This window comes from Sporobolomyces koalae (genome assembly GCF_050403365.1).
Source record: "Sporobolomyces koalae JCM15063 DNA, S_koalae_JCM15063T_v1_ctg3, whole genome shotgun sequence".
Lineage (NCBI taxonomy): Eukaryota > Fungi > Basidiomycota > Microbotryomycetes > Sporidiobolales > Sporidiobolaceae > Sporobolomyces > Sporobolomyces koalae.
The window spans coordinates 382393-395564 of NW_027481768.1; the positions used below are offsets into that span (position 1 = coordinate 382393).

Genomic DNA, 13172 nt, shown 5'->3' on the forward strand with positions numbered 1-13172 from the left:
ATGAATATGAGAATAAAAAAAGGTTTGGCTACAACTTTGAATCAAACACGAGTCTTTCGAGTCTCGAAGCATTGACGTAACGTTCTCCAAGTTGACGAACGCTCGTGACGCCGAGCAATCGACATGCCCTCTCGAGTTCGTCCTTGAGGATCTCTCCACACTTGACGATCCCTTCATCCCCGTAACAGAGCGCAAACATGAATGGTCGCGCAGTCGAAACGGCGTGAGCTCCCAATGCGAGTGCTTTCGCAATGTCGGTTCCTCGACGAATCCCACCGTCGAGTACGACGAGGAATTTCGAAGAATCTCGCAACAGGTGAGGTGCGTGGAGTCGCAACTCGAGCAGCGTTTCGAGTGCGGTATTGGCACTGTCTCCCGAAATGGGTCAGAAAAGATCGAGGTGACAATAGAACGAGGGGACCGTTCGTCCTCACGTGTTGACTTGTCGTCCTCCGTGGTTCGACAAGAAGATACCGCGCGCTCCGACTTGGTGCGCTTTGATCGCGTCTTCGAACGTGTGAATGCCTTTTACGAGGATCGGCAGTCCCTTTGAAACTTGTTGCAACCACGGGAAATCTTTCCAAGACAGTGAGGCATCGATGATCCTAGAAAAGGAGTCGACGTGGTTATTGGCTGTTCAAAGCATGGGATATTCTAGAAAAGCTCAAGACTTACGCCGAAGTTTGCGCGATCGCACTGACTTTGTCTCCCGGCTTTTGTCCCTCGTTACTTAATCCGATTGACCAATCGTCGAGTCCAGTCCGTTCGTCAAGTTCGCGTTTGCCTGGGAATGGTGTGTCGACCGTCACGATAACGGCTTTGTACCCCATCGCTTTCACGTGGGCAATCTGCTGCTCAGACTTGGACCGTTCTCGGTTCAGATACAGCTGAAAGAATGAATGCTGAGAAGAGAGCATAGCGCGGGACAGTTCAAGGTGCGAGATCGAAGCGTGCGTCGAAGGCTTGAAATGTCGACGGAAACGGGGTTCAATCTTGACGTTGATCCATCTCTTCGAGACTGAAGTAAAAGAACTTACGGCATACGGAATACCTAGTCGACCAGCTCCTCGAACGATGCACAGTTCTCCCTCGGTGTGCGCAAGCTCTGCACAACCCGTTGCGAGTCAGCTCTTTCGACATACAAAGGTTGCAATAGTTGAGGGAGATTTCGACTCGCTTCCCATCGCGGCAGGCGAAATCATGATGGGCAACGCGCTCTCGAACCCGAGGAAATCGATGCTCAAGTCGATCGGTCCCGAGACATCGCGCATGACCCTCGGTCGCAATTGTACATGTTTCCAGATGGACGTGTTGCGCTCGTACGTGTCGCCATCGTCAGCTGAAGATTCGTAGTAGGCCCAACTCTAGGAAAAGGTGTTCGAGATTTAGCGATATCTGAGCTCGACAAGACCGCCGGGGCCAGGTGTGCACACTTTGGGCTTGAGAGTCGCTTTCGCCACGACTTGGAAGTCATGCAGATTCAAGATGGACGACAGTGGAGTCATCGGCGTCGGAAGCATGGCCATCGTCCGGATAACGAGCCGGCTCAAGAAAGTGGGGAAGTTGGAGTGTACCGCTCAAGCGCGATCCGGATAGGGCAGGACGTATCGCTAGCACCTACAGGGTCGATTAGCAGGCGATTACGGGGCGACCAGAGAGGGAGTGCTGCTGGTAAAGAGCCGAAACAATGTGCTGGAGCCGGTAAATGAAGGGTCGGATGAGTTTAGCTCGTATTTTCGTGTGAGTCTGAAGCTGCTGCCGGTCTGAGCGTAGAAACAAGAGTCAATGAGAAAATGACAGACGATGAAGCGAGTCGAGTCGAGTCGCAGGTTCCTCGCGAGTCAATTCACTTCACCTGCTTTCGTACCTCACCATCATTGGAGATCACCAAACGATACAGAGCTTGCGAATCTCAAGCGTACCTTGGCACCAAGCAGAGACTCGACAGATCGGGTTCGCCACATCGCTGCACTTGCCGATCCTCCACTCCGCTCTTCATGGCGACCCGCTTCGACACTCGTGCGATGGGCCATCCACCCGCCGGAACCAAACTCGATCCGACCGATCGTCCCTCGCTCAAGGCATTCCAGGCAGAGATGGACAAGACTCGCGGCGGTGCGAGGGCAGCCGCGACTGAATCAACAGGACAGGATGCGACAACCTTGGACGACAAGGTCAAGCAGATGAGCATACAAGAGATTGAACAGGTTGCAGCCGAGCCTGATGACGGCAGGACTCTCGCAAGTCTCCCTTGCCGCTCTCTTCCTAAGTGGGGGTCGTCTTTCGTTCCTGACCCAGCGTCTCGCTCCTTCCAGCTCGACCGCCTGATTGAACCCGACGAGACGAGCTCGGCCGCACTCGCGAGCTTGATCGATCGAGCGCTTCACAAGGCTCATGGCGAGATCGTCATCGAACTCGGGCCTCACTCGCTGTCCCACAAAACCCTCGCTTCCATATTCGATCGACCCGACTCGCATTCCAAGCTCGACCCTGATCAGGTCTACCTACCAGCCCCTCGAGTCGAGCAGATCGTCTCGACTCTTCGCACTCTCCTCGGCGACATCAACGCGTCTGTGTCGATCCTCCATAACCCGTTTGCCTCCGACGGTCGCTCTTCGACAGACAAGCACAAGTTGACCGAGACCGCCAGCAGTCAGAATGACGAGTCGACGTCAGCACGGTGGACCGGTAAATCGCTAAGGTTGATGGTGCGGCGAAAGCCTGACGGTGCGGAAGATCTTCTCGAGACCCGAGTTGCCGTCGTCGGCAACGTCGACGCTGGCAAATCCTCGCTGCTAGGCGTGTTGACCAAGTCGCGCCTCGACGATGGTCGTGGTCGCGCGCGGATCTCGCTGTTCCGCCACAAACACGAGATCGAAACTGGACGCACTTCGTCGCCTGGAAACGAGATTCTCGGGTTCACCCCCGATTCACAGGTGATCGTACCGGATGAGCACGGCAAACAGCAGGCCAACTGGGAAGCGATCGCCGCGAAAGCGGGCAAAGTCGTCAGCTTCACGGACCTTGCTGGACACGAGCGGTACCTCAAGACGACTCTCGCGGGCTTGACGGGCAGCGGAGCCGATTTCGTCTTGCTGATAGTCGGTGCAAACGCTGGGCTGATCGGGATGTCCAAGGTAACGTCTTTCTCGCACCTTTCCGCTCGCCGGCATTCGACCTGGACCATGCACCTGACTCGCGATGAATACACCAGGAACACCTCTCTGTCGCGCTCGCGCTGTCGCTACCGATAGTTGTCGTCGTGACCAAGGTCGACATGACACCACCTCACGTGTATGAACAGACTTGCAAGCAACTGGTCAAGATTCTCAAGAGCCCAGGCTGTCGCAAGAAGCCTGTCTTTGTATGCTTGCTTTCCACTACAGCTGCTCGATATGATCGTTCAAACTCAATTCTCGTCTGGCCTGACAGGTCAAGGACGAAGGAATGGCTGCCGAGTTGGCAGTTCATTACTCTGCCGAGAAAGCTGCACCCATCTTCACCCTCTCGAGCGTGACGGGAGAATCGCTCGACTTGCTCAAGACCTTCCTCAATGTTGTTCGCCCCATCACGACGACCGAGAATTACCCGGTCGACGCCAATTTCGAGTTCTCAATCGACAGCATCTTTTCAGTGCCGTTCACGGGCACGGTCGTCAGTGGAGTTGTCATGGCTGGGTCAGTCATCTCGTCTACTGGGTCACGTAGCTCAGGATGCTGACGAGATATGCGGGATGTGCAGGCGAGTGCGGCCTAACGATACGGTTTTGATGGGTCCCGACTCGCTCAACGCGTTCGTTCCGGTTGCGATCAAATCGATCCAGCGCAAGCGAGTCAACGTCGACTATGCCGAAGCGGGTCAATCTGTCTCGTTTGCGTTGAAACGGATAAAGAAATCGGCCGTGCGCAAAGGCATGGTCCTCCTCGGGCAGACTTCGGTTCCGCCGAGTTCGGTACGGCGGTTCGAAGGGGTAGCGTTGGTGTTGTACCACAACACGTTGATCACGGAGCGGTACCAGGCCATGTTGCATTCGGGCACGATCCGGCAGACGATCCAGGTCGAGTCGATTGTCGACAAGCCTTCGGTACGGACAGGAGATCGTGCCACGATCCGGTTCCGATTCATCAAAAACAGCGAATACCTCGTACGCTTTTTTCTCTTTCACGCGATTCTTGTTGAAGCCGGTCATCGCTGATTGTTTGATGGCTCTTTTGTCTCGCGGCCTTTCCTGGTCGTTTTCAGAAAGTGTAGGCTCTGCAGCCCTTCCGCTTTGGATACAGTCGCCTCGACCTCTGCTGATCTTGCTCTCGAATTGTTTTTGTCTTGCAGTGGCGATCGTTTCTTGTTCCGGGAAGGAAGGTGCAAGGTGAATACTCTCGCTACCACGCTTTGCCTGCTGAGCATGTTTACTGACGAGGTGTTGCACTCGCAGGCTCTCGGGGTTGTGACCAAGCTGTTCCCAGATGTCAAGCCAGACAAGTGAGAATAATTGCGCAGGGACCCGATATCGTAGAGACAGACGCTTTGATACTTGTACCCAGTTTTGCCCATCCTCGTTGTTGCAAACTATCCTCGTTGACATGTCACTAGTGACTTTGATTGTTCGGAAGGATATCTACTCTCGAATAAAATAAGGTATGCGAAAATAGTAAATCGGAATTTGAATGGGCCCGCGAGCCCCTTTTTGCTTGACTTTGTAGAAACCAAGTCGCGTCCTGACGGTGACCAATCGCGGGTCTTTCCGCCGCGCGCACGCTCTGGCCGACAGCTTGATCCTCGAACATACAACCGACGCGTCCCTGCACCTGGTGTCGATCGACCGGTAGCGAGTTGCGACTTGCCGCGCATCAACAAACCCAAGTTTCCGGGAGGCGGGAGGGAACCATGTCGAACGCGCAGGCTTCGGTCGCATTCCTATCCGGAGCGGACGATTTGCTCTCGTGAGTGGAACATTTCTCCTCTGAAACGAGTTCCTGCGGCAGCGCGGAAAAGAGCGCGACCGAATCCTACGGCCGAAACTCTCGCGCGCGCGCAGACATCAACGCTAACTCTCTTTCCATCGCATCCCTGGGATATTGCGACTTGATACAGACGCTTGCTCCTCGACTATTCGATTTTCAAAGAGCCCAAGATCAACGGGCGCGCAACTGGCAAGATCAATCACAAAGCACGAGAGCTCCGAATGACCGATAGCGAAGTCGAGAAAGCGAAACAACTCGTCAGCGAGGTCAGTCGCTGCTAGCCCCATCCCCAACACGCGTCGGATACCTTCAAATCCGCTCGATCAAGCGAGAAGGAAGCGAGACGGAGGAAGTCCCACTCGAGGAGCGGAGACAGGATGGGGGGTAGATCGAACTCGGGTGGGGGAAGACACCTGGCAGGATCCCGCTCGTTTCGCCCCTTCTTTCCTTCACGACTCTTCCAATCCAATATCGATTGCGAGCACTGCTGCTGACGCACTGTTCCACATCCCGATCACAGCTCCGATCCGGCTCCATGTCGGCCAACCGAGGCCTTGAAACTCTCCTCGCCCTGCCTGCGGTCGACCAGTTCACGCGCAAGTGGGACGACGTACCCCTGTTCTCGACCCATGCGAGACGATACATTCTCGCCTTCATGCCCGATTGCGGCATCGCGTTCCACGAGACCGACCGGTACAAGAACCCGCGTGCAGGCGTGACAGCTCGCGCTCGCAAGAATCTCGCGGCCGTGACGTCTCGACGCGACCCTGCAACCTTTATCGAAGTCGGAGTGTTTGCGACGCGCAACTTCAAAAAGGGAGACGTGATCAACCTGCGCGGAGGGATCGCAGACTTGACCGAGGAAGAAGACGACGAGATGCGCCTCTCGGGAGCTCGTAGTGACTTTTCGGTCCTCTGGAGTGAACGCAAGAATTGCTTTTGCCTCTTGCTCGGACCGGCTCGGTTCGTCAATCACGACTGCCGCAACAATGTCGAGTTCAACCTGGTTGGAAGCAACATGACTTTCAAGGTACTCGAAGACATCAAGCAGGATGAGGAACTCTTCACTCACTATGGTACGTCAGGCAGACCTGAACCCACTCCGGTATTTGCAGTTCTGATTGTAGATCTTTTCTCTTTTTCCCGCAGGCGCGCACTATTTTGAAACAGACAACGCGGCTTGCCTCTGTGCGACTTGTGAACAGTTCGTCCGATTCACTTTATGATGCTGTTACCTTTCCACGCTGACGATGTAACGCGAATCACCCAGACTCAAGCAAGGCGCGTTCACGCCAATCGACAAGCGGAAGAAAACCGAAAACGGTGCGACTCCCGAACCCGCCTCGCCCGTGAAGACCGTTCGCCATCGAGCTTCGTCTGTCGGTCAGGCCCCCGAACGGTCGTCCTCGCGCGCGTCGAGGCTGCCTCCGGTCAACTATAACGAAAAGGGACCCATCGCATCGACCTCGGCCAGCGCCACACTCGTTCTGAAGCCGACCCCGGGTCTTGCGCGTTCAAAATCGCTAGGCAGTGTCAACCACCGCCCTCGTCCTCCATCGTCCCGCATGAACCCAATTCGAGGCGCCCTGTCCGTCATTGACGCGCTTCGGTCCAAACCGCGAATCGTGGTTCAACCGAAACTCGCACCTCCTCCCGGATACCTCGAGCACTACAAGTGGGATCCCAAAACCAAGCTCGCCCGGTATATCGGACCGCAAGAATCCAAAGACGAGGAAGAGAAACGGTTACAGAAACATGCGAAACGCGCTTCTGTCTCGCTCTCGAAATCAACCTCGAATACGAACCTCGGCAACAAACGGCAGAGGACCGATTCCGATTCGCCTGCTCCCGTCAATTCCCCTCGAAGCAAATCCGCTCCTGCGCCCAAGACGGTTACGAAACCACGTCCTGCACGACAGTCTGTCACGCAAGCACGCTTTGCGAATGCACGAGTCGGTAAACGGCGATCAGGTCGGCTGTCGGTAGGAACTGGACCTACCGATGCTCGGAAGAAATCGCGAGAGGACTCGAGCGACTTGAGCAATTCAGAGGAAACGCAAGACGAAGATGATTCGGGAAGCGAGATCAGCGAGGCTGGAACGGAAATGGCGTCGAGCTCGAAAGCGAAACGCAAAGGCAAGGCGAGAGCGAACGAAATACAAGAAGGCGAAACGTCTGGGGCCGAACAAGACACGTCAACACCAGCGCGACACGGTCAAACTCGCAGCGGAAAAGCTTTCGGTTCTGCTCGGAAAGCCTCGAGCGAAACTCCCTCCTCTTCGATTAGCGAGGGAAACGCACGCTTACGTACAGTCACGCTCGACTTGGGCTTCTCGACCTCGACTCCGATGGAAGAGGATCGCAATCCAGAGTTCTCGCAATCGCACGAATCTGGAGACGTGGCACCAGCGGAACCTCAGCGGAAGAAGAGCAAATCGGGTCCTGGGCCAGATCCGAGGAACGACGATCCGCATCCTCCCGACAAAAGCCCTCGAGGTGTTAGAATTTCGACTCCCAATTTCTACTCGAAGCAGACTTCGAGTGCAGAAGGAGGAGCGGGAGCTTCGAACAGCAACAACACGAAGGGCGAGTCGAGTTTTTGCGAAGCTCCCTCCTCCGCGGTTTCAAGCGGACGAGGGAGCTATTCTCAGCAAGCGACAAGAGCGCATAATGGCAGTGGTACAAACAGGCGAAGTGAAAGCGGAGGAGGAGGAGGTGGAGGAGGAGGAAGCGATGGTGATGATGAAGAAGACGAGAGGCGAAAGAAGCGCAACGTGCCATACGACAAGCTAGATGAAGGAGGTCACGACAGTCAAGAGGAGGACGAGGACGAGGAGAATGACCAGAAACCGGTCGTCGATCGAGACAACGCGGACGACTTCCTCGAAACCATCCCGTAAGTCTTCGTGCTGACTTTCTTCGCCAGTCAACGACGACTCATGTATGAGTTGTCTCGCAGTGATTCCGAACCGGGGTCTCCATCACCCGAGTTGCACGAGAACGTTGGATCGTCTTCAGCCAAGCGAGCGCCGGACTCGGTGTTCACCAACCAGAACGGAAAGCGCCCAGCCGAAGACAGCGTTGATCCCGATGCCAAACCTGATAGGCACCGGCCAGAAGAAACGAATGCTCCATCCAAAGCTGCACCATCTCCACCTCCGACCTTTCAGCCGCCTAAACCCAAGAAAGTTCGCACCGAATCTTCCCAAGCATCCGAAGATTCTGCGCCTCGCGCTCGCAGTAATATTCGGTGGGGCAAGGGAAAGCCAGGGCAGCGTCCAGCGCATATTCCTCCGCCGCCGACGCGGAATCCTATACCTGTACAAGCCACACCTCGAGCCCAGGTGGAACCGCCGCGGCCACGTCTGCCAGCTTCTGTCACAGATGTAAAGTCGAAAGCGTCGATAAACACCATTGGAACCCCAAAGCCATTGCCCGCACGGGCCACTCCTCAGCCGCCGGCCGCTGGTCCGATAGTTGGTCGTCAAACTCGCTCGAAACCGATCCCAGGTCGACTTGAGGATGTACTCTCTGCTCCCGAGACCCTCGCAGCGACGGGAGGGTACGATTGGGAGAAAGGGCGATACATTACGAAGCACGAGCAATTGCGCGACCCCTCTTCAAACCCTCGACCCGAACGTCGTGAAACGGAATCCCCCTCGCCCGAGCCGTCACCTCGTCGCCGTGGGCGTCGAACGTCCTCCGCTGCAGCAGTGATCCCTGCCGCTGCTGCCGCGCCGACCCCAATCCCATCTTCCGCTCGGGCTCCCACATCTGCTTCTGCGCCGCCACCTTCGATCCCTACTGCGGCGGCACCTACTCGCCGCTCCGATTCGCCCAACGTGATCAAGAAACCTGTTTCGCGGAGAAGAGTCACGCTCAGTCCCGACGCTGCTGCCTCGCGGTCAGCATCATCGCCATTCACAGCCACGGCCACGGCCGTTCCTCCCGAAGGCCGACGAGCTACTCGCCGCTCGTTCCCGATCGCTGCACCGCTGCGCGATATCATCTACTCCTCGAGTGCTCTCGCCGCGACCGGTGGATGGGATGAAGAGAGCGGTCGCTGTGAGTACCGAATCGAGACTGCAACGAACGTACTAGTGACTAATGTTGTTTTTCGCGCACTAGATGTCGGTGCTTCCTCGACTCCAAACGGTGACGATAGTGCGTCGTCATCAAACTCGACCCCAGCTCCCAAGCCCCGCAGCTCGACGACAAATGCGAACCGGTCAAGATCGAAGAGCACGACTCCGCGCGAGACTGTTTCTTCCGGGCCCCTCCCTGCTGATCCCTCTCCCGCGCGCACACAAAGCGCAACAGCAACAAATCACGGCAGTGCCTCTCGCTCGACCCGTCGCACGAACCCAATTAATCAGCGTCTCGACGAGCTCGTGTACTCGTCCGCGATCGGTGGCTGGGACCCCGAAAAGGGCAAATACGTTTCTCAAGTCGCGGCGAGGAAAGCTGCGAATGCTACGTCGACTTCGCACGATCGATGATCGAATTTTCCGTCTCTCACCATGTCCGACAGGGTCCGCCCGTACTACCACTGTTCCAAAGGCTCTTGCGAGTTGCTCGTGATGACCTTTATACCGTTCTTTCCATGGTTTACCTTACTTATTCTCCTGTTGCTCATGTTTGGATACCTCTCGCTTAGTTCTGTGTGTATTATCGCAAGTTTGGGCCAACTCTGCTCCGAAGCTGGCCTCGTGAGAGTCATCTCACAGGTGAGACATTCTAGAAAAACAAGATGCCTGAGTCCGGTGATCACGCGTACTGCAAGGGTGACTCCTAGCTGCAGGCGGCTACAATCATGGGTCCGGAAAAGCAAATAAACAGGGAAGCGAATTGATCAAGCGCGAGAGTGAGTTCGCCAGCAGTGCCGATTTGATCTCGCCGCTCGCATTGTTCCGCCCTACGATCTCTGTACGAGTAGAGGACACAGTATGGCGGCACGGAAACTGCAGAGTAAGCTCTCCGCCCTAGAGATCCTTCCGACACACAACATCTGCCGCTAGTCGCAACTGGACCCCCGTTCTCCACCTCGACTCGAACCTCGCTCTCGACACCGACTGGCTCGCCATACGCCTGCTCGATCCCTCGCAGGTCTCACCGGATCGGATGGACCGGGCGAACGGAAACCTAGAGTTGGGATGGGAGAGACAGCACGACTTGGCAACGCAACCGGACACAGCACTGGGGACACTCGTAGCCACTCGACGGACCAACAGCTCTCGCTCTCGCGCAGGACAAATCTCCGGAGACTGACTTTTGACGTGTACCATGCACAGCCGAGATCGACAAGACTCTGAAGAAGGTGACAGAAGGTGTACGTTCAGTCTCTCTCCGTGATCCTCGACCCGTTGCTGAGTCTGCATGCGCTGTGCCCAGGTCGAGACTTTTGAAAGCGTGCGCTCACTCACCCACTTGAAAACCGAGGATGAGCTCTGCAGTTGATCACTAACTGGTGCGCTATTCGGGTCACAACAGGTGTACGACAAGATTCAAGCCTCGTCGAATCAAACGCAAAAGGAGAAACTCGAAACGGACCTCAAGACTCAGATCAAAAAGTTGCAACGGCTCCGAGATCAGATCAAGACATGGATGGCTTCGAGCGATGTCAAGGACAAACAACCGCTGATAGACAACCGAAAACTGATTGAAACTGTGAGTTGCCGTGAAAGCTCTGCTCGAGCAGATCCCAAGAATCCTCGGCTTATAATGTTCTGAAACGATTACCACAGCAAATGGAAAAGTTCAAGGCATGCGAGAAGGAAATGAAGACGAAAGCGTTCTCGAAGGAAGGGTTATCGGCTGCAGCGAAACTCGACCCGAAAGAGCAGCAAAAGCTCGACCTGTGTCAGTGGATCCAAACAATGGTGGAAGAGCTGTCGCGGCAGGTCGAACAAGCCGAAGCCGAACTCGAGACGATTCAGGGCCTCAAATCGAAGAAGAAGGATTCCGAGCGGGAAGCGCGCCTCGAGGAACTCGACCGACTGAACGAGCGAAGATCGTGGCACATCAACCGACTGGAACTGATTCTGAGATTGCTCGAGAACGGAAACCTGCAAACCGACTCGGTGACGAATGTCAAGGACGACATCGCCTACTTTGTCGAGAGCAATACGGTGCGTGCGAATTCTCCCTAGTCAACCCAGATATTCCCTGTGTATGAGGGCGCTGATGGACTCGCAATCGTATTCAGGAGGAAGACTTTGAAGAGGATGAAGGGATCTACGATGAACTGAATTTGTCCGATGAAGAAGACATGTACCAGATTGGCGGGGACGACCACCAGTCTTCTCACGATTCAGTCTCGGTGGCCGACGAGCCCGCACCTCCAGTTCCCCCGATACCGAAGACCCCCTCGAAAGTGTTCGAGAAGGACGATGACAAGCCTGCGCCGCCAAAAGCGAAAATCGTGCCGACACCCCAGAAGAAACCGAGTACAGACTCCGTATCTCGTCCGCCTCCAGCAGCCGCAACGACTCCTCAGCGATCTTCGTCGGGGCCAACACCAGCAGCTCGCACGACGCCGGCTCCTCTACCACCAATCCGCTACGCTGCCGCTGCCGCTGCAGCAAACGTTACCGCTTCGCCATCCGTTACCTCTCCAGCTCCGACTTCGACGACAGCTCCGCCGCCGGGATTTGCCTCGCAGCCTTCGCCGTCAGCCGCCACAAGTCCGGAAGTTTCGAAAGCTGGTCATCCTCCAGGTCTCGCAAGTCGAACCGGTTCAACCGCTCCCTCGCCTGCCCTGTCCTCTGCTGTCCCTCCCGCTTCGCAACCGAGCCCTGCACCAAGCGGAGTGAGGCGCCCTTCTAATGCCTCTTGTATCGTGAACGGGTTTGCTGACCTTGAACCTTGCCTATTCCAGGACGTCTCGCAACAGACTGGCTCGTCACTGAGCTCGTCGGCTGTCACCTCGGCCGAACCGGCATCGCCGGCACCTGCATCTGCGAGCGCACCAAGCGTGTCCTCGCCTTCGCAGAGATCGCAAGAACAGCCTTCGAGCGCAGCCTCGGCCGCAGGTCAGACATCATCGGCACCGTCCAACAAGGGAGACCAGCGATTGCCAAGTAGCTTGGCCGATCTCGTGACGAGTTTCGAGACCGCTAAGCAGAAATGTACGGATCGTCTGTGCTCTACGATTTCTCACCGACCAAATGCTGACTCTGCATCCGGTCGCTTCTACAGCGATGAGGCGAGATAACGACCTCGGTGCGATCAACCAGATCCTTGAAGCTGGGTTCCCCGGCGTGCCTCAACCGCTCGATGCCGAGAAGTGAGTTCGGGTCATCTGTGCCCACGCCTGAGCAGCCCAGCTGACTCGTCTTGACAATCGTGACAGGCCCAAATACTACGTTCCGCGGACGCCGTACGCGACGCCGACGTACTACCCTCAAGAGCCCTCGTCGCAGTTCGGCTCGTCGTCGTTGTTTGCCAAACTCGATGTCGACACATTGTTCTACATCTTCTACTACTGCCCAGGGACGTACCTGCAGTACCTCGCTGCAGGAGAACTCAAGAAACAGAGTTGGAGGTTCCACAAGCAGTACTTAACCTGGTTCCAACGCGCGAACGAACCCACCACGATCACCGAGACGTTCGAGCAAGGAGTGTACCTGTACTTTGATTGGGAAGGTACGTTATTCTTTTCCCCCTCATGGTTTCTTGTCGAGCTCGCATCGGGAGGTGCTGACCCTTTATGCGATTCTCTCGAAAAAATCAAAAGGTTCGTGGTGTCAACGACGCAAGACCGACTTCAAGTTCGAGTACAAATACCTTGACCAATATTGAACATCCGTTTCCGGAGCTTGGCCGTCCAATTCTCTCGGACTTACTAGCTCGCGCGCGTTCTGATGAAAAGTAGAAACTCTTTTCTTTTCTTTTCGCTTCTCTTGTCTTCGTTCCTGTTTTTGTCTTTCTTTTCCTCTTTTCTTCTTTTGATCTGTTCTTCTCGAATGGTTGGAAGGGGGGAACACAACGAGGACAGAAGCGCTGCAGAGCTTTTGCAACCTTTTCCGTGTTTACCCTTTTCTTCTGTTTTTGCTCTCTGGTGTAAAAATTGGTTATCTCGCTCTCCTTGTTTGCCGAGTACGATCCCAGACCTTACGAGGAGGTAGGCCTGGCCTAAAAAGAGAGCAAGATATCGAACGTCATGGTACGAGATGTAGGCGTTTTTCGCGACAGAAGGACCGAGACACGTCG

General features: G+C 55.6%; 4 protein-coding genes across 4 annotated transcripts; 3 read left to right on the top strand and 1 right to left on the bottom strand.

Moving 5' to 3' along the window:
* Positions 1-28: 28 nt before the first annotated feature.
* On the bottom strand, positions 29-1526 carry JCM15063_005061 (uncharacterized protein; the record flags this gene model as incomplete). The annotated part of the gene is made up of 6 exons (XM_076676164.1): positions 29-368; positions 435-605; positions 676-962; positions 1038-1105; positions 1178-1364; positions 1434-1526. The coding sequence occupies 6 exons, from the start codon at positions 1524-1526 to the stop codon at positions 29-31; spliced, it is 1146 nt and encodes a 381-aa protein (XP_076536702.1).
* Positions 1527-1997: 471 nt separating this feature from the next.
* Positions 1998-4483, top strand: JCM15063_005062 (uncharacterized protein; the record flags this gene model as incomplete). The annotated part of the gene is made up of 8 exons (XM_076676165.1): positions 1998-2240; positions 2316-3137; positions 3215-3364; positions 3433-3677; positions 3742-4144; positions 4243-4247; positions 4330-4366; positions 4433-4483. The coding sequence occupies 8 exons, from the start codon at positions 1998-2000 to the stop codon at positions 4481-4483; spliced, it is 1956 nt and encodes a 651-aa protein (XP_076536703.1).
* A 401-nt stretch (positions 4484-4884) lies between these two features.
* Positions 4885-9460, top strand: JCM15063_005063 (uncharacterized protein; the record flags this gene model as incomplete). The annotated part of the gene is made up of 7 exons (XM_076676166.1): positions 4885-4940; positions 5092-5227; positions 5482-6037; positions 6111-6165; positions 6232-7857; positions 7921-9026; positions 9090-9460. The coding sequence occupies 7 exons, from the start codon at positions 4885-4887 to the stop codon at positions 9458-9460; spliced, it is 3906 nt and encodes a 1301-aa protein (XP_076536704.1).
* A 447-nt stretch (positions 9461-9907) lies between these two features.
* Positions 9908-12761, top strand: NOT3 (CCR4-NOT core subunit NOT3; the record flags this gene model as incomplete). Its single annotated transcript, XM_076676167.1, has 10 exons — positions 9908-9929; positions 10253-10290; positions 10353-10370; positions 10452-10628; positions 10706-11089; positions 11167-11769; positions 11839-12088; positions 12159-12246; positions 12313-12605; positions 12697-12761. 10 exons carry the CDS (start codon positions 9908-9910, stop codon positions 12759-12761), a joined length of 1938 nt encoding a protein of 645 aa, XP_076536705.1.
* Positions 12762-13172: the final 411 nt, after the last annotated feature.